Below are 27,390 nucleotides of genomic sequence, written 5' to 3' on the forward strand. Positions count from 1 at the left end.
AAGGACTGAAGAATATTGTAGCAATCCTTGAGGTAATCCTTTTGCAAGGCTTAATTTGTCATTGAAACGTTGTCCATTACAACAGCATATTTAATTATACACAAGTCTACTTCATCCTGAGTTTGCAGTCAGCATACTTGCAGGCACCATACCCCATTAACAAACTGGGCAGGACTAACCTGGCTGCCCCGGGGGGATACCCTGAGGGTGAGCTTGCTGGGACCAGCATTCACCACAGTCACAGGTCACTTTTCCAGGGGGAGGGAACAGATCCAGGGAAAACGCAAAGGATGGGACTCGGAGTAGGGGGATCAGAAGGACAAAACGCCCTCAGAGAGCCCTGAGACAAGAAGCAGGCCCCATGCGGCCTGCCATTTCCCTGACTCCGGGCTAGATGCGTTGCAGGTGTAGAAGAGCCGCGGGCAGTTACAGAGGCGGGGCCTAGGCGGCCACCTGCGCCGGCAAGAGTCCCCTCCCTGCGAGGAAAACCGGCTTTGCGTGAAATAACCCAGGCAGAGGGCGGCGGAGTCCCCGAGCCGAGAGCGACAGCAGCAGGCCCCGGCCCGGCCCAGCAGCAGCACCAAGCCGTTGGCGGGCGGTGGCGGCCGGCAGCCGCTGGGGCCATGCCGGGAGCCGGCTCCAGCCTCCCCGAGGCCTCGCGGGTGGCTGCCGCCACGCAGCGCCCGCCCAGGCGCCCCGGCGGCACCCGCGAGGCCCGCAGGTGCTCGCCGGGGGCGCGGAGAGGGGTGCAGCGGGCGCCCCGCGGGCGGGCGCCCCGCGGGCGGGCGCCGAAGCGCACAGCACCTGTCGGCAGGGGTGGAAATGATAGGTGGCTCCATAGCTCAGTGGTTAGAGCACTGGTCTTGTAAACCAGGGGTCGCGAGTTCGATCCTCGCTGGGGCCTTCTGTGCTTTTCGTTTTCCGCCTGCCAAGACGGGTAAATTTTTTTCCTCAGTCGCGGAGCCGCCCGGGCCTCGCTTCCCGGGGCAGTGGGCCTACGCTGCGTCGCCCGGGCGCCTCACGGCCACGGCCCCACGGCCGACAGGGGGCGCCGCCTCCGCGCGCGGCCGTTGGCGGCCGTTGGGGCGGGGTCGTCTCGCATCCGGCAGGGACAGCGGGGCAGCGGCCGCGGATCCTCCCTTGGGTCCGGGTAAAGGGCGAATCCCGCAGAGGCGTGGCGGCAGCAGGCCTCGGCACAGGCCCTTCTCCAGGCCCTTCGGAAACTCTGAAGAGTTTTGGCTGTGCCTCCCCTTTTATTTATACCCTCCCCTTCAGAGGCCCGGCCAGGCCGCGGCCCTCCTTATCAATCTCCTCTCAGCCCCGGCGGCTGGTGCCCCAGGGAAGGCTTCTCGGGGGGCTCCTTGCAGCTGTGGGGGCCACCTCCGTTCCTGTCCTCCCCTGTCTCCTGGCAGAGCAATGCCGGGCAGCATCTATCCCCCCGGCATCTTTAAGGGAGATGTGGATGCCCTGCTCCGTGTCCCTCTCAGGTTCCCAAGCAATGCATTTTTGATCCTGTGACCCTCGCACTCCTTTATCTCCCACAGCCAGTTGTTTTCTCTGTGGTTTTTCTTTTTTCCTTTAGGGTTTCTCTTCCCTAGAAAAGCTTTAATGTTTTGTTAGAGCTGGACTAGCACCTAGCCCTATGGGAGAATATAGGAGGGGTAACAGGCAATGCTACTTAATGAGACCATGTGAGGCTGGCCACTTCCAAGTCCATTTTCATTAAACTTCCCCAGCATCTACGATTATTGGGTGAAGACCTGAGTTATATGGACAGCAGAACATTTTTGTGTTCTTCCCGCTTGTTGCATTTTCCATAACAGTTCTGTAAAATCCATCAGCAGCCACGCTGATTCTGTGCGAGGAGGAGGGAGTAACAGTAACAGGCTAGGACTGTAGTTTGGCTGACACAAGGAAAGGCTGACACTACATTTCCTTACCTGGCAGCTCCCATTTTTTTTATGTTTTGGGTTTCAGCACCTGTTGAGGTCTCTTCCACCTTATTCTAAATGAAAGAACCATGGATTGCCCCCAGAAAATGAGAAGTTGGTCAGCTGAGCTGTGTGGTTGTTCTGCCGGTATTTGCCTTACACCTGAGGGTTGTTTTTCTTACCAAACTCCTACAGCTAGTTATCAATTACACCTTCTCAAGCAGTTTGTCTCAAATGCTGTAGGCTGTTATTCTACACAGCAGTTGTACCATTCCAAGTTGAACCTCGCTTAATGGCAACATTACATCCCAAACAGGCAAGTCCAGAAGATGGCAGTAGGAGAAAACATAACTTTGAAAGCAGTTCCATTTTAAGTTGAACTTGCAAAATGATGCAATTTATTTTGGCTCCATCTTAGCCTAAGGGTATGAGGTGCTGGCACAGGCTAAGCTAGACTGTGGCTCTGCAACTCAAATAAATATACTTCTTTAGAAAACATTTGAGGTTTAGGATTCCCCTGCTTACACCAAAAATAATATAACCCTTTTAGGGGCAGTGATCCTCACTTGCTTAATTCTCTTTGCAGATGCCCATGCAAATTAATTTCAGAGTGTGCTCTGTGTACGAAGGAATATAGCTATTGCCAGAGTGGCTGAGCCCCCAGGAACCCTCGAGCTTGGGGCTCTAGCTCCAACATTGACTGTACCCTGTGCTCAAAAGGAAAAGATGCAGCAGTGGAGAGCTGCACAGTAACTGCCCCTAGACACACAAGTTTCTGACAGTTATGTTCAGAGATGTGCTAAGCTTCTGAATCCAGAGCTTCAAGTCTAATGATTTCTAATGCAAGTGTTAAATAAAGGACCCTTCTAAAGCTCTGGGGAGACAAAGTTTGCAGACAGTTTGGAGGAAAGATTCCTTTCTCTGTCTTCAGAGTGATGTCTTTGTGCCCCTCTGGTTATTACCTGCAGCTTCAGAGAACGCTGCTTTTTCCCCACGCAGTGTCAAGAGGGAAATGGGCCTGTTTGGGGTATGTCCATGGCCCTACCTCTCGCACACAGAGTATTAGCAGTCTTGGTGAAACAGTTATGCATGCTGGAGCTATTTCAACTGTCTAAACTGGCCATACAGTGAAGTTGCAATAATTCTGCTCTGGGTACCTCTGGGTACCTTGGGGAATGTGGAGGAAGAAAAAAATCAGTTCTTGCAGCTTATATAATACAAGAGGTGTAAGATACATAGGAACTTTATAATGTCATGAGACATAGGAGGACAGAATCCAACAGAAAACATCTGTTCAGTTAGAAGCCAGCAGATAGTTCAATGAAATTGCCCAGCCATAGCTGGCCTTTTGGGGGGTGGTTTGTGGTTTTGTTTGTTTTCTGTCTTTTTTTGGGGGGGGGGGAAGGAGGAGGGTGTTAAAGATTTGCTGGACATTTCTAGCCCAAATTGCATCCTGTGGGACCTGCAGGTGATCCATAACTTGAAGAAACTACTGTTTAACAAAAAAATCACTGCTGATTACATCATCTGAAAGGTGACTACTCTTAAAATCTGCTTCAGCTGAAATTCAGTGTTCAGGACCACAAAATAACACTGAAAGAAAGGTGAGATCATTTACATGTTTATTTCATAATATTTTTGTATTAAAGATGCAAACCTACTAGCAAGCTTGCTATAACTGCTCTGAAAGCTGCAGGCACTTGTATTTGTTAGCCATAGACATACAAAGCCAAATCTTACCAGCAAATGTTTATCAGAGACTCTCATAACTACTTATGTCAGAAAAGGACTTCACAACAGTAACTGCAAAGAAAGTTAACATTAGGATATTGATGCTGTTAAAGTTTAATAGAATATATAGACTGACATTAATGGAAAAGCACCTAGGATCAATACTGAATTTACCCCAAGAAACATCATTGGCATAACAAATGAACTGATTTTTTTTTAATTTGGTCTCTATTGAAAGTGTTCTTCCTACCTGTCAAATTAGTTACCATCTTCTAAATGACTTGCTTTGTTGGGAATCTCACTCAGTTTCAAAAGCTGTTTCTTAATCTACTCTTTTCTCCACCAGTTTCTCCTTAGTTACTGCTCCTTTCTTTGGGGAAGCTTCTTGGTTCTGGTTAGGTGGGAGTTCTTTTTTGTCAAGGACGGCACTGGTGTAGTTTTGGAAACCTTTGTCACCTTCACCTTCTGCTTTGGCTTGTAACGTTTAGCCTTGGCTTTGATTTTTTGTGTCTTTTTACCAGCTGAAGCTGGCTTCACTGCTGATGCTTTTATTTTAGTGGGTTGGGTCTTCTTAGCTTTCTTAGAAGAAATTGTTCGGGTGACTCCAGTGGGGGAAGATGATCTTTCAGGAGGCTGGGTTGTTGAAGGCTCATTAAGCAGCTCAAGGATGGTCTCTGAGGAAAGTAATTAACATGTTTCAGCATCTCTGCTCTGAGGCAAAAGGCTGATTCAGAAATATGGCTGATATAAAGTCTTACTAGAGCTACAGCTAAGAAAAATATCTCACAGTCTAAGAAAAGAAATACAGACTGCATAAACCTGCCTACTTCTTTCTTTCTATCATAGGTGCCTTGGACTTCTTAGAAATAAAATGTGTTTAGTTTTAGAAGAGAAATGATTAATATATATTTGGGAAAATAAGTCCAGAAATAAGATGAAAGCATGCACATTTCTCTTTGGCAGATTTAACATTACAAATTATTCATATTACACTAATATCTGGAAATCCCAGAAAACATAACCTCACCTCACTAAACATTGCTTCTACTCAATAATAAGAGGCAATCCCTGCTCTAGTTGCTTAGGTCCTAGGACTGAAAAAGGCCAGGAGAAAGGAAGATTAACTCCCCTAGATTTATGGAAAAGGCTCTGTAACATGGGGGGATTACATTATTTGACTCAAGGAGGTTGTTGCAGAGCTGGGACAGGCACTCAGAACTTCCCAGTCCAAATCCAATGCCTAAACCAAAGCCATCCATTCCCTTGTGATGCCCACTCACACTGTTGCTTGACAAGATTTAGAATGATGGGGATTAAAAAGCCATTGTATCAATTAGACAACAGAAGCATTCATTAAGCAAGATTATCTAACTTCAAAGATTGCTTCTGCTCAGTGCTTTAAAGATCACTAACCCTTTCAATCACATACCTTTAAGACTGTTGACAGTTTTGCTTCTCAATAACAATAAAGCCTAACAACTTACTTGCACGTGGAGCAAATGGAATACGTTTACTCTTTGTTTTCACTGGGACAGGCTTCCATTTACACTTCCCTGGTGGAGCTCTCCTTGAAAAACACAGAAAGATATGCAGATATCTGAGAAATCATTAGAATTTTATTTGTTCCAGAGGCACATATCAGTCCTCCCTTGTCATTTGCCTCTGCTGGAAGAGGCATAAAAGCACATAGGCACCTAGAGTGCAATTTTGGTGGAATCTGAGCCTAATGCAGGGGTACAATCCATGAAATCCCTGTCTGATTACTAATAGCAGCTGGAATCCTGAAGTTTCTCTTCTACCACCATTTTGGCCAACTTCATGCCATCATGCAGTCTGGATTCTTTCTTCATCACTGACAGCTGGTGTGTTAGGCCATGGGATGTTGACCTGCCTGCATGTCCTGTTCAATATTCTTTATGGCCCACCACTAAGTCAAGAATGCTGATTAGGCATGTTCAGTTACATGTCTCTGCTGCTGGAGGTACAGTGCATCACTATTTCCAGAACCTTTTTGGTATAATGCAATATATTTCAGACTTCCAAATCACTTTGAGTTGTCCACACCAATACTGGCTCTTGCATCCCACCTTGAGGTGGGGGAGTCTCATATTCACGGGCATAGGGCCAGTCAGTGAGAATGCTTTCTGCATGCTTGCAGTACAGCGTAAGGATTTCTGTCCGTTCAGCAGAATATTCCCATGCAGCTCCACAGAAGTTAGCACAACCTGCCAAGGGTGCTGGCTGGTTATAAGGTACTGTTACATCGAGAAGGGAGGGTTTACAAAAGAAGGGAACCAGGAGGAAGTGATGGCTGCAGAGAAGCTGTACTCGAGTTCCTCTCCTGCTGGCATTCCCTGGCAGCTTCCCCCAGTACAAAAGCACCATGTGCACTTTCTCCAAGGCAAAGCTGTCACCTCTAAGTGACAGGAAGGGGAGGGGGGGATACAAAGAGGAGAAACATAGCTGTGTTTTCTGCCCTCCCCCTCCCCCCCGGGAACTGCTCTAAGACACATAAGAGCAGGCTCTTCCAGTTTGCTATGCTTAATAGCACAGAGCAAAGCATGACCTGAGACGACATATTTTCTTGTAACTAGCTAACTAGCACTCTCCTTCAGACATGGGAAACTGCCAAGTGTTTCCTCCACACCATTTCAATTAAAAAAAAAAAGAACAGGCTATTAATTAAGGCAGGATTGTAGAACATGTTTGGGGGGGGGGGTTTGAAGCAACACCTAACACCTCTTCCCTCTCCTCCTGACTGAGGGAATTTGGTACCAATCCAGGCAGAGGTCAAACCCCCCCTCTGCTGTCTCTCAGAGCACTGTTTGAGAGACAAACTTAAAGCAGGGACACTTGGCTCTGCTGCTTTCTGTTTTTCTGTGAGGTCCATAGGGAAATTATAGGCTTGCCCTCAGGGAGATGGCAGTGGTCCCACCACCGGTTCAGAGCAGGCATTTGTATGGCTTGCTACCCTTGCCAATGTGTGTGTTGAAGTGTGGGCAGGAAGCAGGGAGTGCGTGGGCTGGACAGAACAGGACTACACCCATTGGCAAGGTGTCACAGAGGAACTAGTCAGCCAAGCCATAGCTCACAGGGGGGAGGAAACAGAAGAATCCTATAAACAGCATTAAATTGCACAGAAAAATGGATAGTCTCTATTCATAATGGGATCAGGAGGAGGCCAGAGTACAGTCAAGGATCTGGAGATGTCAGGACTTGATTTGCTCCATAGCCAAGCAACCTCAACTTCCACAGGAACTGCCAGTGCTTTGTACACCCCGGGCAAGCTTGTTAAGTGCTTAACCAAACAGACAAGGGCAAAGCTGAACAGTGACAGGGGCTAAGGTAACAAGGGCAACCAGAAAATAGAATTCCAATGAGCCAACAGATTAAGTGCCTGATCCTGCTCTAGAAATGATGAATATGAAAGCTCCAAAAGCACAAGGAGGAACTGGCTTGTTTCCAGAAAACCTTTCAGAGCAACAAAATCACCTTACTGTTGGCAGGGGGGGCTTGCTACCCCCATGGAGTCATAGTAACACTGTGCATTACTGCACGGCCCCTCCAACTGTTCTCAGGCAGGCAGCCTTCTGGAAAGGCTTCTTCAGGCTGCTTGTAAAACAAAAAGCTGCATTCCACGCTTTACAGACAGCAAGGGGAGAAGATTTATCATCCCAATAGTCTTGATGAAGCATTAAGCAGTCACACAGAGGCTGCAGGGCTTTTATTTATAAAACACAGGATGCTCAAACTCTCTGTGTTTAGGCTAGCTCACAATATTTTTTTTGTTAAGATGAAAATCTTATATTTTGGTCAACCACAGTTTACGCAGTTCAAAGGCTTCCTGGCAGACAATAAGCTGTTAAAGACAGGAGTCTCCTCAAGTAGTTACAGCAAAGTCATCTAGAGTAAAGGACTCAAAGTCCTATTCCCACCATCTTGGTACAGACTTTGGGTGAACTACCTAATTTTTGATTTACCTTCCCAAGAAAACATTTCTTGATTTCCTCATGTTGTTAGTGTCTGAGGTCTCAGCAACAGAATAGACACATTAGTACTTTATCTACCTTACAGGACGATTTGAAACTCATTTAATGATTTTTAGCAAGATCCAAAAGCTTGGGAAGGTAAAAACTGCATAAATATGCTTATTATAAAAGCAGACTTTAGCAGGGATAACTGCTTAAAAGGAAAAAAAAATGCCTGGAAAATTCTGTTTTCAAGTTCCACTTATTATTTGAATACTGCATGAACCACCAGGTTTCACTCTTTTTTGTTAGAGGGCTTGCAGCTAATCTGTGGACTGCACTTTTTTTTTTTTTTATTTAACCAAAGTCCTTCACAGTGATCTGGTGTCATTTCAGATCTCTACAAATGCAGGCATTTTTGAAGTTTTCACTAGACGACTTAAGTCTCACTGATTTCAGGGAGAATTAGGTGCCTAACCTGCAAGAGGTGTTCTCACAGCCTTCTCCCCTCCACCATCAGCTTTAATATTCATCTATGTGAGACCTTCATCAGGGTCTCTACAGTGTGGGCTAATCCTCTCCCCCACTTTCCATAAGGAGAAGGGTTTTCACATGGAAAATTAATCAAGGATTCAAAGTTATTCATCTGCCTTCCAAGTGGCAGTTCTTAAGGGCACATGATGACTCCAGTGAGCCGGTTTTCCTTGCATGCAGTCAGGGACAGACATCCCCACAGTACTACTGTCAAGTCAGAAATGGCAGTAAGTCATGGAAGAATCTGCCTCCCAGTGCCTTTCAGTTACCTTAATGATAGCCTTTTAACCAGCCTGAGGAAGATTCATAGCCAATCCTGTCAAACTGCATTAGCCTCACCATGTAACAGCCAGAGTTTGTGGGAGCCTCAGAGGCTGGCCTCAGTAAAGCATTCTACATCTGTTTTCAATTTAAATTGCTTTAGCAGCAAGGGAGACTACTACTGAGACCATCCAGGATATCAGAGTCCTTTGTACACAGATGCTGGGTGGTGTGAGGACTAGCAGCACCAGCTTTCTCCCACAAACAGGCTGCACACACATCCATGAGCATAAGGTCACCAGTTTCCGCATGGCCCGCCCCAGTCTGGGCCTGTTTGCAAAGGCTGGAGGACAACCTCCCAGGCATATCTGAGTAGAAAAATCAAGCCATGCTAGGATGTTTGGCAAGACCATCAATTTGTGTCATTATTTCTATTTCACTAGCAACTTAATTTCAGCCTTACGCAGTTTGGGCTAGGTTTGAACTTATGAGATGGGGCAAAAGCCTTGAAGACCGTAACTATTTCTCTTCATGCAGTCATATACCATCAGCCTTTTACTGTGATTTACCTGCATTTTATGATGGAAAGGGATACATGCCAGCCAGTATGAAGTAAAACAGAAGAGAGAAGTCTCTCTGCTGTTGCAAAATTAGGTTTGTTTAATTTTACAAGGTCCTTGGCTCAAGTATAGACAAAATATTATCTATCTCCTTCACAACCCTGAAGAATATGAATTGTCATTTTTTTTAAGGCACCACTGTGCTATACTTTAGACATGCAAACAAGCAAACATTATTTTCTGAACCTGATCTATTTCCAGGTGCACAGATATGAGTGTGGAATAACTTCACTGAAACTGATAAAGATGAAGCAGATGTACAGCAGGCTAACAGAGACCAAAGTCTGGATGTGCGGGTTGCTAAGACTGTGTATCAGTAGTACTTAGTGCTCTTTATCTAGTGTGATAGCTGTAGAACACATAGTGATTATAGAAGAATTTGGCACAGAAAAACTGACCTTTAATTACTAACCTTGCAGGATCAACAAACTTGTAGAGAGACCCATGTGGTGCATAGGCACTGGGATAAGAAGTAGACATAAAATACAGCTCACCTAAAGAGAGAAGAAAAAAGTAAGAAAACCTTCAGATGCAAATGACAAGGTAAATCCCTGTTCTTCATTCCCCTCTGTTCCCTGGCTTTTCCACTAATTCACATGGTCAGAAAAAAACACCCCTTCAGTCATCCCCTCAGTCAGTGTCTTACTTGCAAAGAGGGGGCTTTGGTCTCACCCTAACCTGTGTAGGCAGACTGCTGGGGACACAGAATGAGCTCTTGATTTCAGTAGCGTACCATGCAGAACTAGCGGTCCTATATCAAGCACAATGCACGAGCAGAACCTTCATTACTTCATGTCAATGGCCTTCTAAAAGGTTACTTTCCTCTACATAAATATGTATTTTTAAAAGCTTGTTTGTACCAAAGAAGCAGCCAGAAGCTACAAATAGAGGGAAAAACCACACAACAAATATCAACAAATATTTAGCCATCTCATAACCATAGCCAAAAAAAAAAAAAAAAAATCCAACAGGAGCTATATTGGCCATCCATGTAAAATAGAAGCCTCTTATTACTATATTGTGACTGAGGAAAGCAACTACTCTTCATGCCTTCCCTTCAGCAGCCACTGGTACAGTATCCAGGCAAATTATTGTAGCTTGGGGGAAAAAAAAAAAAAAAAGGCAAAACTATTGTTTGCATTTCAAATTACATTACAGCACCACACTAGTTTATAAAAGAGTAGCCAGTAGAAGGGACATTTAGCATCCACATGTTGAAAAAATTTGTACATATTTCATAATAAAGCCACATTTCCTAGGTCTCCCTGCATCTCTGACAGAATATGCAAGCAAGATCAGGTAGGATCTTTCCATTAAAAAAATGTTTTCTGCTGAATCGTGAAATATCAGAACTTGCTAAAGCACATCTAGATTCTCTCAAGAAGTTTGCAAATATTTTGCATCACATAGGCCTTTGTCAGGAGACTTGTATAAAAATGAACAACATATGCATTTGGTGAAAGTTCTAGTCATCAGGACCATAATAATCCTGTGCATTAAGACATTTGCACTAAATTTTGAAATCAGTGGCTTTCTTCATCCCCAAATGAAGCTTTGGTCTATAACCCACAAAGTGAAGTGCTGTTGTTGTGAAGTCTGAGGAATTTATACTAAGAAAGAGGGAGAGATTCAGACAAACTATAAGAACTCAAGTAAGGATGAGCTGTTACAGTGCAAGAACAAACTATTGACATAGCCTTTTCATTAATAGAGCAGCATAAACAGCACCAAAAGGAGAGATAAGCCTGAAACAAACACGAGTTCAAACTCCTCAGTGTGCCTGAAGTGTTCAGACTCAGTTCACATGAGGATTTATTTCCTGAGCTCTCCATCAAGCATGCCTGCAAGAGCCTCACAGGGCAGGAGACATCTCTGAACCACACACCAACCCTACCTGCCATGCCGAGATAGCTACAAACCTGTTGTGCAGTGCCTGCTCTTTAGTAGCATTTATGAGGTGCAACATAATTTCACTTTCAACACAATTTGTCCTAGAACACAAAACTAACAGGGTACAATTTCCAGTAAAGATATGGCTACTGAGATACCCTACCTGCTTCATCCTCAGCAAATGAGATGATAAATTTGCTGTAAGAACTGATCATTCCAGGGAAAGCACAAGCTTTTGTGTTACCAATACAGATATCTTGCTTCTTCCATCTATTTGTCTTCTCATCTTCCTGTAAAGCCATAAGTCGACTAGATGAAAAATAAAACCTTGTGTTTTATGTTTCCATTATCAAAATTAGAACCTGCCAAAATTATGCATTACTGAAATAAAATGTCAATTAGGACTGTGAATGTTCACTAGCTTTAATTTTTTCTTTAGGAGAAACAGGCCTAAAACAAATAAACAAAAAAATCCCACCACTATCCTAAGGACCCTAACTTGGAGGAAGTTCAGATCCCAATCAGAATGTCATTATAATGGTCAAACAGAGCCCTTAATCTAATGCCCAGACATCTGGAATTCTCATTTACTCCAGCTCAAAGGTTTCAGGATGCTCTGACATGCTTATTCTGCTCAGACAAGGCAAATACATGTACAAAATGGGAACTGGAGAGAAAAGAATTCCATCTTACCCATTCATGAAATCACCAAAAATATACAGGCCGTTCAGGTTGGGTGATTCACATCCTCTGTATACATAACCTCCAGTGACTGATTTCCCCACATTGCGGCCATATGCAAATATTGGAAGAACGTCATCTATTAAATGCATATGCATGAAAAGCAGAAAGAATTACATTTAGGGAGCATCAAAAAGCAATTGGTCAGTAACACTGATGGGCACAAAAATGACTGGAAGGACTGGTATAGTTGAATAAACAGCATAGTTAAATTTCAGTAGGGATTCGATTATTTACTCCAGTACAGAACTGATTCAGGGGCTTTAAAGAGCTTTCTGTGTAGTTCATCAAGGCTTGGTCAGTGAACTTCCATAATGCATAGGACCAAGATTCTTTGCATCCAGTAAGCAATATAGAACAGTATCAGCCTGCAGGAAATATTATAGGTATGTCACGGCACCAGTCATTTGAACAGATTGTCTTGGCAAATGCCAGCATTTCTTCAGAAGAGGATGCGATCAAACAGTTGCAAGTCAACTCCACACCTTTATGGATTTGCTGTCATTCTCAGCACAGAACATGCATAAATGTACTATCTATAGAAAAGATGCGTCATGAGACTTATAAAAAGTAAAGGCTTTGCCTCTGACAACATTAAAATTGAATTCATCCCTTACTTGGAGCAGAATTTCAAATCCCACAAAATTTTAGTCCTGTCCTCACTTTTTTCCTCTGGAACAAATAGCTTGTCTTTAATGCTGAGGATAAATGTCATTCATTAAAAGCTGTGGTTTAACAGCAAAATCTAAAGCAGGTGTGTTGTCAGCTGAGGCTTGGACCACTATTAGAATAGTTTTAGAATAACAGAGCCATGTGGATACCAGCACTGAAGAGGAGAAACATTAATAACACGCTCCACAGTTACACTTGCCTGTTCATACAAATGTTTCAGAATCATCTACATGAGCTTGAGACCAAGTGTTTGCTTCCAATGGCTTAAGGAACATTATAATAATACCCAGTTCTTCTACAGTGCTTTTCCAAGATCTTTACAAAGACCAGTGGTATCCATTCTTTTTTAGAGAGAGCGGCACAAAGGCAGAAAGAGACAGTTTGTCCAGTCACACACAGTCAGACGCAGAGCATAGCTTTTGGGTGTTCTGCTGCAGTGTCCTACTTGCTGGGGTACATTGCCCCCTCCATAGGATTTGTTTCAGGATCTCAACCCCAGCCTGGTCCCCTTGCCTTAGCTGTAGACATGGCTCAGAGCTTCTAAAGAAAGCAAAATATTACTTGTTGTACTTAAACCCAATCTATTGTCTTCCTGACTCTGGAAAAACTGTCTGCAAGAGGCACAGGCTTTGACCCTAAACTCCTTATTCAGTGCAGTGCATGGCAGGAAATTCCCTGAAGACACAGGACATCATTACACCCCAACGCTCTAAGACTGGAGAGAAGGGATTTCTGCTCTTAACAAGTAAACAAACTCCATTTCAACACATAACAATAGATTTAGCTTCACTGGAAAAATGGCACTATAATTGATTAAATACATATAGCACAATAAGTGTTCTTTAAGTAGTCTCCTGCAAGAAACTTCTTCCTTACCCAAAGAGGAATTATGGCAAAGCTTTGTGTCGTAGCATTCAAATCCCTCCTTTGCTCTCCAGCCATAGTTCCCTCCTTTCACGATGATGTTAATTTCTTCAAACCTGTTCTGCCCAACATCCCCACAGAAGAGCCTCCCTCTTCCCTTTCTTGTGACAGGGTCCCCTCTGTCAACCGCACAGCGCCACATATTCCTGACCCCATAAGCATACACCTCAGGGCAGGCCTTGGGATCAGACACAAAAGGATTGTCAGGAGGGATGCGATAAGGCTTTCCATCTGGGCTTTTTCCATCCACATCAATCCTCAAGACTTTTCCCAGCAAAGTGCTCCTAAAGAAAATGGCAGATAAAGACAGATTTATAAACCCCAGCATGAGAACCAAGTGAAAGTATAAACAATTCTCTCCTCCTTCCCCCTTTCCAGAAGAAAAATTCTCTGTCCTGAAGAAATAAACCAACAGCTGGTATGTCTTGCAATCAATCAAGTCACAAAAGACTCTTTCCCCTCTCAGGGAAGTGGGTCCCCTCAGCTTTCGAAATGTAATATTTAACTAATTTTTGAAATACTGCAGACTGACTTGCAGATGCACAAGCACTTTTGGGAAGCTCTTTTAGTTTGCTCTTCCATGTTGCCTTACCTCCAAGCCTTATCTCTTGGTGTACCAGCTCAAGGCTTTTGCCTGCCTTCCTACTTACTTGTTCTGAGCATTTCCAAATTTTCCAAAAGGGTCTCCAGCTTTCCCTCCATCCCCTGTGAACAGGTACATATAACCATCCACACCAAAGAGAATCTGTCCACCATTATGATTAGCAGCTGGTTCTTCAAGCTCCAGAAGATTCCTAAAAAGAAAAAGAGAAATAGCTCCACATGCAGCTACTGAACATTTGGTTAGTTTGCAGAAGCACTGCATCACACGTTCTACAAAAGAAATCAAAATTTCCCAGCTGTACAGTCTTTTCAGCTTTGTCAAATACAGTGCAAGGGCTGAGTTGCATCCTTTTTCTGACAGGAAGAACCTGCAGCACAAGGCTGGCTGCATGCTTTCTAGCAGGTGTCCTTTCAGTACAGAGTCCCTTGAGGAAACATGCTTCCCATGAACCATATAGCACCATGGCCTCTCTGCCATTTGACAGCCCATGAACTAGGGCTTTAGCCAGCCCTATCAACACCTTTTCTGATACAGAACTCACCCATCACTGTAGGCATAAGAATATCAAAACTCATCTAAAAACAAGGCTAAAAATATATAAAGCTTTTGCCTAGATGGAACAGTTGACCTGGAAACTTTGCTTGTCACAAATGGGTTCTGTTTCCCTATATGAGAAGTAATTGGTGAATCTGAGGGCTTTAGAAGGATCTTTGAGGTCTATGGTGATTGTGAAACTCATTTTGAGTTTGTACTATTAACAAATTCTTCTTCATGACTGATAATTAGCTTTTTTCTTTTTTGGGGGGGGGGGGGGCAGGGGGGAACGAGAGGGAGAAGCACATATCAGATCAATTAGATGAATGTATAGTACCCTAAGTGAAACATCCCTGTAGTGAGTACTAAAACCAGAAAGTTTTTTCAGTTTGTTCTACAGTATTAAGCAACATCAGGGCAGATGTTAATTCCAGATAAGGCTGTAACGTACTGCTTTTTAAAAGGCAAGGGTACAAGATGGAGATGGAAGGAAACCTGTGAGTCCAGATCCTTGGTTCTAGTTTCAGTTTTGTTTCCATCTAGTTTGCCACATGACCTTGAGCCACCCTGCCTCCAGTAGCTTCACAACAGGTCCAGTCACATGCCTAAAGCAAACTGGGATTGGAAATTTGCTGGTTCTGCAAGGAAGGAGGAGGACAAGGACAGAAAATCATTCCTCATCATGGTATACAGTAGCATTCAATGTGAACTTTTACCTTTCTGAGTGTGGATCAGCTTTGTTGACATCAGATGCTGAAACCTTCAATTCACTGATTCTGATCTTTTCCACTTGCTTCTTATCCATGTAAGAGTAATAGATATAAAACTTCCCATTGTACTTGTACTTGGGGTGGAAAGCCATCCCCAGAAAGCCCCTCTCATCCCCTATCCACGGTGTAGCCAACACTATAGTTTTAATATCCAGAAAGGGCTCCTCCAGCCGACTGCCATCAGGTAAGTAGACCCAGATCACACCCACTTGTTCACCTACAAACATGCGATGGGTATGGTCATTCGCATGGACCATCAAAACTGGGTTCCTCAGGCCGTTGGCAACTTCTGTCAGGCACAGCTGGAGGCAGCCTTTGCGGTCCTCCACCACCAAGCCCAGGTTACGGTTGAGGGCTGTGTTCTTTAGCACATTGGGGAAGCAGTAGTCCTTATCATGTAGGTTAAGGAGGTTACAGAAGCGCGTCTTGTTTGTCTCGCAGCATTCTTGGATGTGTTTATCACCAGTCAGCAGGCTGATAGCGGAGTGGCAGTTGAAGTGAAACTCAGAGCAGTAGTCAAAGCAAAGTCCTGGGAGGTTTCGAAGAGGCGTCTGAGGGTTTTCTGCATCATAAAGATGTGCAGCATATGGAGAACATTCCTAGAAAGTAAAAGAAACTAAATATGTGGCAGTGTACACACATCCAGGAGAAGCAGGGATACCTTCATGGAAGCAAATCAATAAATAAAATGAAAAATAATTAGTAAGGCAAAGAGCGCAATGAATCATCTTTGAAGTGGCATAGTAAAAAACAGAGAATATGGCTAAAGTGAATTCAGAGGCTGGTAGTACTTTCCTTTACCAAAGCACAATCAGCTGTACCTAAATTATTCCCAAAAGAAGTTTGTCTAGGGATGCTGTGGAATTTCCATTACTAGAGGTTTAAGAAAGTGACAGGCAATCTGTTCTTGTCAATAAGTACCCTTAGCATTAGAGATCTCCCTAGTCTCTGCCGCTAGATTTTAAACCAGGTACTTCGTATCCTATTCTTAACAGACTGGGAAAAGAATTTTTTCATGCCCTCACTGTAGCAACTTTTTGCACTCTAAAGAACATTAGCCTCCCGTCTTCTCCAGACCAGCAATCCCACTTCCCTCAATCTTCTCCCTCAGGTGGTGTTTTCTATATGTCTGTCACGCTGACTGCTCTTCCCTGGACTTTCCCTTTCTTGAAATGGAGTGCCAAATCTGGTCATATCCTTCAAGTCAATTGGTATCACTGCCTTTTCCAGATATATGTAGATCTTGCTTCTTTAAACTACTTAAGCACATACCTAGCTCTAATCAAGTGTTAGAAAAGAAAGAACGAACAAAACAGATACCGGTTGACCTGCACCTTCAACACTGCACAGTTCTGGTCTCCTTCTCAAAAGCAACATGGCAAAACTACAAGTGAAAGGCCACCAAGATACAGAACAGTTAAGTAAGGTGGGACTGAGCTGTCTTGAAGAGAGATGATCAGAGTGGGGTAAGAGTCTGACAGAGATCTGTAAATATCACAAGCGACAGTGGAGGATGGATGGGGATCAGTTGTTCACTCTTTCCCCCAGCAGAAAAGTGAGGGAGCATCAGATAAAGCTAGCAGAAGCTAGATTAAAAAATGGAGGTGAAACTCTGTCAAAAGAAACTGTAAATGCTAAAGATGTATATGGGTTCAAGGGGAGCCTGTATGACTGCATGAAAGAAGCCACTGACGATCACTAAATACACAGAAATTACATCCAGTTCGGGAAGTTCCTAAGCTGAACGGGATTGGAGGCTGGGAGCATATTCTGCGGAAGTATTTGTATTTGCTCTCCTCTTATACTCTCCTCCAACAGCTTTTGGCTGCTGTCAGACAGTATCCTGGGCTAAGTGAATCTTTGTCCTGATGCTGTACAACGGTCATGTTCTCACATGTAGAGTATCACTGAAGTCAACTATAGTTGAGATTTAAAACTATTTGGAATAAATAAATCTTATCTTAAGCAATTAATGTAGGTACCATTGATTCTATACATGATCTTTGGAAACAGTCACTTTGGGCAAAATTTTCAAATGCATGCATCTATAATCATACACCTTCATCTGCAAGTAAATTTTTAGCTGCACAAAATACAGGTTAAATACTGGAAATCATGCACTGTGTTTGAATTTGTGCTTAAATTCAAATTCCTCATCTTGCAAAAATTCTGGGCCAGAACTTCTGTAAAATATTTCTATTAAAATCCCACCTATTTATATTAATCAGCACAAAACTGCAGAAGTTAACAGAAGGAGCTAAATTCTGCAGAAAGATTTTACTGTTTTTCATGTCAGCAGCCTGAAAAAGTCTATCCAGAGTTTGTATTGCACAGATATGTAGGAAGGTAAGTACATAGACAAGTCCAAGAATGAAGAACTACTATACCAGGGGTTTTTTTCTGCTTCATTAAACAAAATTCATTAAACAAATCTGAGGCATTTATGTAAGTATAGTCATTATTTCTGTTGCAAATAGCAGCCTTTCCAGAATACTGAATGTGAAGGCTAGAGACCCTCATTCTAAACTTAGCATAGCAAACTATCCTTTGTTTACAGAAGAACTCAATGGCTTTTGACCACACTAAGAACAGATATGATCTCTTCAAAGTACCAAAGGCCTATCCAGTTCTTGGATCATGTGCTAGGTTTCTCACTTTTCATTGTTGCTATTTGATTATAAAACTGCATGGAACAAACTGGTTTCTGTTGCTTTGACATCACATCTGTAAGGAATCGAAGATAGACAAAGCTGTCCCAGGTCAATGCTAGATACCAGGACAGACTTCTTCTGTGTGAGTGTCAGTGGTCTGTACCTCTTTTCTACGCCACACTCATCTCCTTCCAAATCAGAACTCTCCATCTGCAAAGTGAAGACAAGTCCCCCAGGCCTGCCCTTACAGCCTGAGCCCAGCCTCAGATGACAAAACCACAGCATTTTTCCTGTGTTTAAGCTCTTCCCTGAACAAAGAAGGGCACCATTATGTCCTGATTACCTTTTGTCCAAAAAAGCCAAAGCCACAAGTGCGTGCCTTTCTGTCCTTGTCTCCCTGAAAGAAAGCAGCTTTGGTGCAAGCACTTCAACCACAACTGGCTGGCGTGTTCCTCCAGTCTAGTAAGTCCATTATCCATTGCTTTCCCCCTCAGCTTCTGCCAGCATGCACTCATATACACCCAAATATGTCGAACTTCTAGTTAAACTGCAGCTTCCACAAAATATGGTACTAGTTTCAAGTGACTAGAAGTCACCTAGCCTGATAGGGATTCACCAAGAAAGGTGGGAAAGAGTAGATAGAGCCTAACCTGCATTGCATATTGAGTTCTGGAAAGCTTACTTGAACCCACTGTGTCCTTGCAGCTAGTTCAATGTTCTTCATTGCACCTGAGTCTCCACAGTTCACTTGCAGTTTAAAGCTCTTCTCCATTCTGTTCTGCAGTGATAACTTTATTAAGTTCTCTGAAAACATTTTTAATTTGCCTCAGTAGGAGTTAGAACAGAATCAAACTCCCAGCACAGGATATGAGAGCTACTACCAACAGTAAAGCAGCTTCCTCTGAGACAGGGCATTTTCTCAGCACCTCTGAGCTCAGTCATCTCCATTCTGCTGACAGTCTGCAGTATGAGGGTCTCCTACAGTTCATGATCTCAAAGTGTAGCCCCTGAGCAGTTGCTGTTTTTCCAGTCATTCAGCTTCCCACACATCATTTGCCTGGCAAAGAATGTCTGCAGCACAATTCTGGCAAAATGCACGAGGTGGAGGCATTCCTCAGGGTGGACGTAAACTCCCAGGATTACGTGGCCTTGCAGTAATTGTTGGTTGTCTGCATTCATTTCACTCTAGTGTGCATGAAACAGTACAATTAATCCAGATACTTAATAGAGCAGAAGAAGCAGAAGATGCTAAGATCAAGTTGATACTTCTGTGCCACTTTATAATAGTTTCTCTGCAAGAGTATCGGGTTTCTTCCTTGTCATTGCAAATAAGTGTGTGCAGAACCACATCATGCTACGTTACAAAGCTGGGGCTGCCTATCACCACACCAGACCCTCCCCCACCAAGGAGACAGAACCTCTAAAGCACTGACCTGTATGTGCAGTACACAATCTCCTACTGGTCCAAACTAGGACACAATAGACTAACACTATGCGTTCAAGCAATCACAGGTCAGGCCTCAGATTAAAACTGGCTTAAGAAATATGTTGTTTTGCCTGCACTAGGCTCCTGTCACGTGCTTGTATCATGGCTTTCAATCAGCTTGAACAAGACTGCTTTTTGAGTAGAGAAACATTCTCTCAGTCAGTGGCCATACAACGGTTCTAGCACATGTAGCAAGGTATGCATCCAGTGAGTTTCAGCAGCCATGCAACTTGTACAACATCTCCTTAAGAACATTACAGGCAGTTTTCAGAGCTTCGTGTTCAGTTTTTAGGCTAAATCCTAGGACAGCTCAGCTGAGGGCTAGGTTCTAAACCTGCAAACATTTACAACAAGCGTAACTGGCAAATATAGCCCCAGATCTTGCCAGGTGTAAACTGAAGTAGCTCTACCAAGCAGAGCCAGATTGCTTTATAGACAATCTGGATGCCTCTTCAAGTCAGTTTTTAATAGAAACAGCTGATTTAGAGTGACAGCAGGAAATCTATGATCCAGAACATATCCCCAATCAATCATTTTCCATCTGTAAAGAAACACACAGCTACAGTGCCAAGGTAAGGGGCGTTCTGTAGCTCCTTCTTGGGCTCTGCAGGACCAGTGAGGCTGCTGCAGTCACCAAAAACAGTTTCCTCTGTTCAACTCCCAGCACACCACTCACTACCACACCAGGAAGGCAAGGAAAAAAAACAGCTGGACTGTTGTTTACTGTCCACTGTTTTGGGCACTGAAGAAACACCTGACTGAATGGGCTGCTGTGGCTGTGTTACAATGCATCCCTACTACTCCAGTTCCCCAAAAAATGTGAAATAATGCTATCTTCACAGTATTAGAGCAGACACTGAATTTAGGTTTATCAATAAGCACCTATATCTTTCTTGAAATGTGTTTTGCTCAGAAGACAAAAACCAATAATGTTATTTCATCTGTCACTGCTTCTGTGTTTAATCTTCATGTCCCAAGTTCCAAACTAACAACATCAAAAAAGTGCTTGTTATTGAGAGCGGTCTACCCAATGTCCTGGTGTAGACAACGGTAATAAGCACTTAGCAGAATCACATCCAGATAGCATATGCGAGTGTGTCGTCTTGTATTTGATGTGGCACTAAGCATGTGTTGACATGTCACAGGTAGTGGCTACTAATTATTAGGATATTGTGAACAGGGTAGAATGGAAATCTGTCATCATTTTCCACCCCCTCCAAGTGAGATCACCAGTAACAATTAGATCCAGCAAAGTGACATCACTAAAACGAGACCATTTGGTAGATTTTTTGCTCCTCCACTAATTCAACAGCCAAATAACACTTGTCAAAAGAACCCAACATTATTTCCATGGCTGTCACTAACTTGAACAGGAATAAGACAACATAACAATGCAATTACAAGCTCCTTACCATCAAATACTTTACAGCAATCTTACTCTAGAAAGATATGAAAGAGTCTGAATTCATTACTTAGAAAATATATATCCCAGTGTGTTTATATGCTGTAAAATACAATTCCATCAAATGTGAAATTAAACTATGTCCTGCAGAATGAGCAATCCAAGTCTAAAGAGGCAATTGTCACATTTTTATTGTGTTTTTCTACCTGCAAAATGCAAAAGATTTTCTAAACGGAAATATTGGTGGTTCTTCTAGGACCTATAATGCACCTTTTTCTGGTTTACCAACTGTAAAACGACAGAGAGAACCCTGAGCCTACTCTTTTTTAGCCCCAGTGCCAAAAATTATTCTTCTCCAAGGAGATGCCAGAATCCCATCAGTATCCAACACATTTGATAAACAAATAAAATTTTAAGGCTAAGGAAATTTTAATTAGAAGAGTTTTTTGTGTTCTTAAGAACAAGTGTGTCTTTTGGCTGCTTTGTGTTCTGGCATGCATTAAGTCCTGCTCTGCATGACTAACACAGTTGTTAAAGGCAGGTCAGTTTTGCTCTTTTTTTTAAAAGAGAGAGCCCAGGAAGAACTGTGCCCTTGGTCTTTTGTTACTGCAAATACCTGCTTCTGTGAGCCAGATGGACAGTGTGAAGACAGCACTGAAAGAAACGGAGCAACTGAAGCATCTGGACCATGCAGCCACATGAAGCTACTGTCTATGAAACGTTGTTATATTTTAATAACCACAACATTTGAAGCATCCTAGGCAGGAACACAATCTTAACACATCCTTCATGGAACCTAGGAATCCAAATACTGTGCCTGATAATTCTTGTATCATTTGATCCTGTAGAATTTGCCATCCACCACCTAGTAGCTGCAAGCACAATAGAAAATAAATATTGATCTGTAACTCTCCCCTTTGTTACAAGAAAATAAACAGAGCAGCAGGATTCCCATCATCATGAGCTGGGCAATGATTCATAAATCATTATTGCTATCAAACATCACTATATATTGCCAGATACCACAAAGCGAGGTGCCCTACACAAGGCACTTCACAAAATGCATGCTGGGAATCAGGTATCATTACTCTGACATGACAGCCCACTTTCCCCCTGCTCCCACACCTCTTTTCAGAGTGACACAGCTATAAAGACAATCAGAACCACAAACCACCCCCATGGTCAGCCCAAAGTGTAGGATTCAGATGCTAATTTTCTGCCTTACCTGACACAGGATATCTTTGATATATGCTCCACACAGCTTATGCCCCTGGGGATCAATATAATCCATGATCTCCCAGTATTTTGCTGCAATGCTGTTGTCTCTCTCCTGGTCGCAGCAGCCAAAGTTTTCATAGGCAGTGCAAAACTCCAAGTGAAAAGGGGGCTGGAAAGGCGGCCCATAATCCAGGCACTGAGGATGCCCCAGAAGATTGCTTATTTGGCATAACAAGGAGAGGCAAAAAAAGACATGTGGGCAAGAAAAGGAAACTCCAGAGCTGCTGCTGCTCCCGCCAGTGCATGGCCAAACATTCACTTTCTCCACTGGAGGTTTCTTGAGGTCAGATGTATAGAAATTCTCGACCTCTTCATGGTATGGTTCATTCATCCTCTGTGCTTTATTATTTGCCAGCTGCAGAGCTCAGTGTTTGCCCAGGTTTGCTTACATTCTCTCTCCCTCTTTCTAAGTTTACCATTTGGCTGGAGAGAAACCCTGCAGACTGCCTCTTTGGTATTTCACACGTCACACTGCTGAACCCTCCCCCCCGGACATTTCTCATGTCCCTAGAAGCATTCACAAATCTAATCCTACAGCTTAGTTTAAAATAGGCTCAGAAATCATTCATGAAGAAATATGGACACAAAATAAATAATACAATGTATGATACCTATATACAGAATCTGATTCTCTCTCTCCATTTACAAAACACAAGATGAATTCTTCTCAGTTGTTAACTACCATTTTACTCTACTTTTAAAATGGACCAGACTTGGGCCTGGTTTCATAAAGACTGAACAGGGATTCTTACCCTGTGACCAGGGATCATTAAAAAAACAAAAAACACACACACACACACACACACATACATTAAGGCAGCAGCGGACCATAGGTACAAGTAACTTCAAGACCAAAAGCTTTACAGAGGTATTGCAGGAACTTCCAAATCCAGGTACAAATTCAGGGTTAAATTGAAAAGAAATTCAAAAATAGTGAAGCAGAAAACACACATTTAAGGCACCTAAACAACCAGAACTCAGCTGTGATATTATGCAGTAACCCTGCATTTAAGCTAACTGATTTTAGTGGTTTTGACCCAGGTGCTGTTAAACTGATACTTAAAGATGCATGAGATTTCTGCCCGCTATCTCCTCTCTGGAGAGCAGTCTGAGAGCTCCCTCCAGAGTTCGCTAAGTACAGCATCAGCTGCATGTGTAAGTGTACTATGTTTGTACATACTGTACTCAACCTTGGTTTCTGAGAACAACACCTTTTCCTAACCCCACTCTTCTGCAAGCAGAGACCCCTTTGACCACAACCTAGATCCTTTACCATTTCACCAAAAACAAGTGTATGCGAGAGGAAAACACATCACTATTCGTAACACAGCAACAAACCTACACCCATCCATAACATTCATCACCACTGTGCTGTAAACATCACGAGACACACAAGTTTAAAACAGCAGCGCACTCCTCAAACTGTGAGCCCAAGTGATCCAATGAAGAGGAGAGTAGTGCTCTTCTTTACAGCCATAGGAGTAATGCAGCAGGTCTGATTCTATTGAGGAAAAGCCTTTAGCATGCACCTAACGGCTAGACATTTCTGTACAACAGAACTTAAAGAACAAGGCTTTGCAATCTGTTCTATTGCTTCTGAAGCACTAGCAAGAAACTAGCAATTCCTGCAACTCAGTATTACAGAACCTTTTCACCCAGAGACACCGTCATTTGAAACAAGCTCCTTTCTCATTAAGTGACCACTAAAGTTTGCATAGCACTTTTACAGTACCTGCAGGCAGTGATTTCAAAGGACACTGGTTCCAGAAGGAGTCATGAAGGCATCATTTATAACTTGAAAATCCATCTTCACATAGTCATTTTGCATAAGTTTCATATAGTCCAAGGCTACACAAATCTCAGCTTAGGAAAAAAATCTAATTGCTGTTTAGGGTAGATCAACATTGACAAAATGTTCAGGTGTGTCCAGCTAGCCTTGAACCAACCACCTCGGGGGAGGAGGGGAGAACACTTTCAGACATGCTTCAATATCCAGACTGTTCTTCAATATAAAAACCCCACATGCTGTGGGGAGTGTTCTAGCTTCTGCCTTTAAAAAATAAAATGCCAATTAGATGTTTCTCCTCCCCACAAATCTTGGGAGAAATGATTATAGCCAATGCACAGATGTCATTTCTGCTGTTTCTTGCAGTTTCCACAACTTTCTACTTACTGTTCTTCCTCCATGGGGCAGAGGGGTAGAGAGTGGGGAAAGGGAAGCTGAAGGGAGAATGTCATGTTTAGGGACACTTCTGCTCATTTAAAAGTCCTTCCCCTCTCCCCACACATCATCACTTACTCACAACAGTCTAGCTGCATGTGGCTCATGGGGAAATTGAAGTTCCCAGTTCTAGATTCCCAGTAAAATAACCAGTGCAAAGCAACAGCTAGAAATGCTCTGTGACTATTGGTCTCTTAGTCTTTATTGGGAAATGATTGTTTTGTTTAAAAAATAAAAAAAAAAAAAGAAGAAGAAAAAAAGACACCACTGGGTTTTTAAACCATCACCTGTTGTTTTGCTGTGGCTCTAAATTGTGGCACCTTGACTGTCCAGCAGTCTGTTGACAATATTGTCTCTGCTTAAGCTTCAATGATTTGGAAATATGTCAGCTGCAAGATTCAGTACTGTCATGAGATAAAGCACTTAAAATTCAAGTATGTGGATCCCCTCAAATACCAGTCTAACTCTATTGCTCTCAAACATCACAATCATTGAAATTTAAGCGTTTCTTTGGTATCCCCTGGCAATCGTGCAATTATTTTGAAACCACAACAAACAGCAAGGACGACAAATTAGGATCCTTGCGTATTCTTCATTTGTAACTAGAGCCCTTCAAGTTTCCTGTGCTTTTCATTCCTTTAGCTTTACTGAGCTCTTTGGGGTAACTAACCTTATTCATCAGATTGACTTTTTCTGTTAAGAGAACTTAAGCCCTTCTCTCCCTTTCCTGGAGACATGGTGCTTCTAGACAAAAACTCAGAATATTTACATTCATAAAGAACTGCACTTCTGATACTTCAGACCAGGAGGCAAGAATATTCCTTGCTGCTCATCTGAAGAAGGTATAAAAACTAGAATAGCTTTAATCAAGTTTGGACAAGGACAGAAAACAACCTCCCACAGAGACTATTAACATTACCTGAAAACTCTTCAGTGAGCGGTCTAATTCAGCCAACATATCCTCTCAAGCAATTCCTTAAATGCAACAAAACAAGACTCAGTGGAACTTGCCATTTACCATCACAGATCAGAACACCAGTTACTGAAAGCACAGAACTGTAAAGTCGAACCAGTGCACAGCACAGCAGTTCTCTGATTCAGCAGGCACCACTCCAAGGGTAATGGATATACCCTTTTTAGTGTTGACAACATGCTTACACTGCTCTGAAAGATAAGGCAAGTCTTGCCCAAGCTTCCAGTATGAGACAGCTGCTCAGGAAGTGGGGGGAGAGGAGGTAAGGGAAGAGGGGGGAGATGTCAAAGCACAAGGGGATCAATATGCTTTATAAGCAGCAGACACCTCATTAGCTCACTCTTCTTGATCTGTGGTGAGACATGAATTTTTAAAACAGGAAAGCAGAGGCAGCAGCATCACAAACAGGGATGAGACAACAGGGAAGGCAGAGAGTAAAGCTAAAATGAATTGCAGTTTTGTGTAAATCTTCATCAAATTAGATTTGAATACTAAAAATACCAGAATGAGAGGTGGAATAACAGGGACAATATGCACTGGGTCTATGGACCTGAAGATGTGGTTTCCCTGGGCAAGTTCCTTATCTCAGCATAAAGGAGAGTAGTAAAGTATGTGATGTTTGTTTCATGGAAAAAAAAATATATATAATAAATTAAAAAAAACACAGAAGTTTTGTACACAGGATGAGGAGGACCGTTCATAAGAAAACTGCAGAATACAGAGCCAAAGAACGTTCCCGTCCACTGGGAGTTACCATATTCAAAGTACAATGCATAGGCTTGAAAACACAGCATGTGTTGAATAATTTGCACAGGAAATTCCACTCAGGACTTGAGATGTGCAGTTTTGGCTCAAGTGTAAATACCACAGCCTTGGGTAATAGCATGGTTTTTTTACAGGGCAAGAAAGAGCAATGCTTGAGATTGATTATGTCAAGGCTGGGACTGCGCTCTTCTTCCACTTGCAGACTGCAGCCCTGCAGCTCCAGCACCAGGAGAGAAAACAATCCCTGGCTGCAAACCAGCTACAAAAGGAACCTCTGAGGAACTGAACTACAAACAAGGGGTTCCCTTCCCTCCTCTCCCTAACCCAGGGGATTTGGGGTAAGACAGTGTTGGCAAATATGCTATTTCCAGAGCTTAGGTCTGAGCACTTAAAGTTGACAACAGTTACAACCAAGATTACAGAAGAAAGCTACAAGCACAATTAATAGATTCTTCAAAGGCATCAAGCTGCTCTTTGTCCTCTCATTCTCCTCACCTCTACTCAGATCTTTGCTGCTTTGGTTCCCATTTCTTCCTCAGTGACAAGATGGATTCTCAGCTGCTACAAGGTACACACATTTCCCACAGGCAGCTAAAGGGATAGAGGGAAAATTACATGGGAGTTCTCAACAAGCAGCAGGAACACTAGCATTCAATCCCTTTACTATTCCAGAGTAGTCATCTGCAGCTTTTTACAGAAGTCTGAAATCAAAGGCCACTTTTCTTATAAAAGATTTTGTACTTGAAGACTCAAAGTTGTTCATATCCCAATGCTAATCCCTTCTCCCAGTGTAAATCAACAGTTCTAAAAATACTTATCCCGAAACTAAACTCTTGAAACCCTCTTCTTTTGAGAGAAGAGTTCAGGAAAAACAACTTCTCACAAGAATATTAGAAAAACCCTAAGTTACAATTAAACTTTTAACTGTAATATTGAGCAAATCTCGAGTTTTACAGAGGAGATGATCTGCCCTGATGTGTAATGCTGGCTTGCTACCACATGGCTTAGTAAAACTGGGACAGCATCACAATCTAAAGCTCAAAGCTTCCACTCAAAACTGAGTGGAAGACCTCCAGCAAAATGTTGAGCATTACAGAATAAGCAGCATTGTTAGTGGGTCAGAACTAAGCTAGTGCTCAGATCAGGAGTCACTTGGATAATTGTTAATTTTTAGATTAAGTTTGAAGTTACGACAAGTGGCTCACTTAATGTTTAAGAGTCAAAGCACATTTCACAAGGCTCAACATTAACCCAGACCAAACTCCCAGATAACAAACACTCAGCTTTTAAAGCACAGCTACTCTCATCCATATACTACTCTCCTGTCCTGTTAAAGACATCCCCTGTGTTGGTTCATCCACCAGAGTTCTAGGGAGCTGTCATTAGCAAAGTTAAAACAGAAGCAAGTATTTGGAAAAAAAATTTTTTTGAAAC

At 42.8% G+C, this 27,390-nt stretch overlaps 1 protein-coding gene and 1 non-coding gene across 5 annotated transcripts; one reads left to right on the forward strand and one right to left on the reverse strand.

Annotated features, from left to right (window-relative positions):
• Positions 1 to 831: 831 nt before the first annotated feature.
• TRNAT-UGU (transfer RNA threonine (anticodon UGU)) lies at positions 832 to 904 on the forward strand. Its single transcript has one exon. It is a non-coding gene; the product is annotated as a tRNA-Thr (tRNA).
• A 2,627-nt stretch (positions 905 to 3,531) lies between these two features.
• Positions 3,532 to 27,364, reverse strand: HHIPL2 (HHIP like 2). 4 transcript variants are annotated; one of them, XM_067292888.1, is made up of 10 exons: positions 26,452 to 27,364; positions 25,138 to 25,193; positions 15,127 to 15,779; positions 13,923 to 14,066; positions 13,225 to 13,556; positions 11,629 to 11,755; positions 11,099 to 11,244; positions 9,458 to 9,539; positions 5,147 to 5,229; positions 3,532 to 4,336 (listed from the first exon to the last, which is right to left on the reverse strand). In XM_067292888.1, the coding sequence occupies exons 2-10, from the start codon at positions 25,174 to 25,176 to the stop codon at positions 4,020 to 4,022; spliced, it is 1,923 nt and encodes a 640-aa protein (XP_067148989.1). In that variant the 5' UTR covers positions 25,177 to 25,193; positions 26,452 to 27,364; the 3' UTR covers positions 3,532 to 4,019. The 4 variants fall into 4 exon arrangements, with proteins under 4 accessions (XP_067148989.1, XP_013815171.1, XP_013815245.1 ...); XM_013959717.2 differs by lacking the exons at positions 25,138 to 25,193; positions 26,452 to 27,364 and adding an exon at positions 21,945 to 23,578; XM_013959791.2 differs by lacking the exons at positions 25,138 to 25,193; positions 26,452 to 27,364 and adding an exon at positions 21,945 to 23,578 and having other exon boundaries at positions 4,250 to 4,336; positions 9,444 to 9,539.
• Positions 27,365 to 27,390: the final 26 nt, after the last annotated feature.

The sequence above is a fragment of the Apteryx mantelli genome, chromosome 3 (assembly GCF_036417845.1).
Source record: "Apteryx mantelli isolate bAptMan1 chromosome 3, bAptMan1.hap1, whole genome shotgun sequence".
Lineage (NCBI taxonomy): Eukaryota > Metazoa > Chordata > Aves > Apterygiformes > Apterygidae > Apteryx > Apteryx mantelli.

Excerpts from the sequence above, each read along its gene's own strand:
- HHIPL2 (XM_013959717.2), bottom strand. The coding sequence starts at position 22,328 with ATGAATGAACCATACCATGAAGAGGTCGAGAATTTCTATACATCTGAC. Across the intron at positions 15,780-21,944 it reads TCAAAGATATCCTGTGTCAG|GAATGTTCTCCATATGCTGC; the intron begins GTAAGGCAGAAA and ends TTTACTTTCTAG. Across the intron at positions 11,245-11,628 it reads TTTGGTGATTTCATGAATGG|TCGACTTATGGCTTTACAGG; the intron begins GTAAGATGGAAT and ends TTTTTCATCTAG.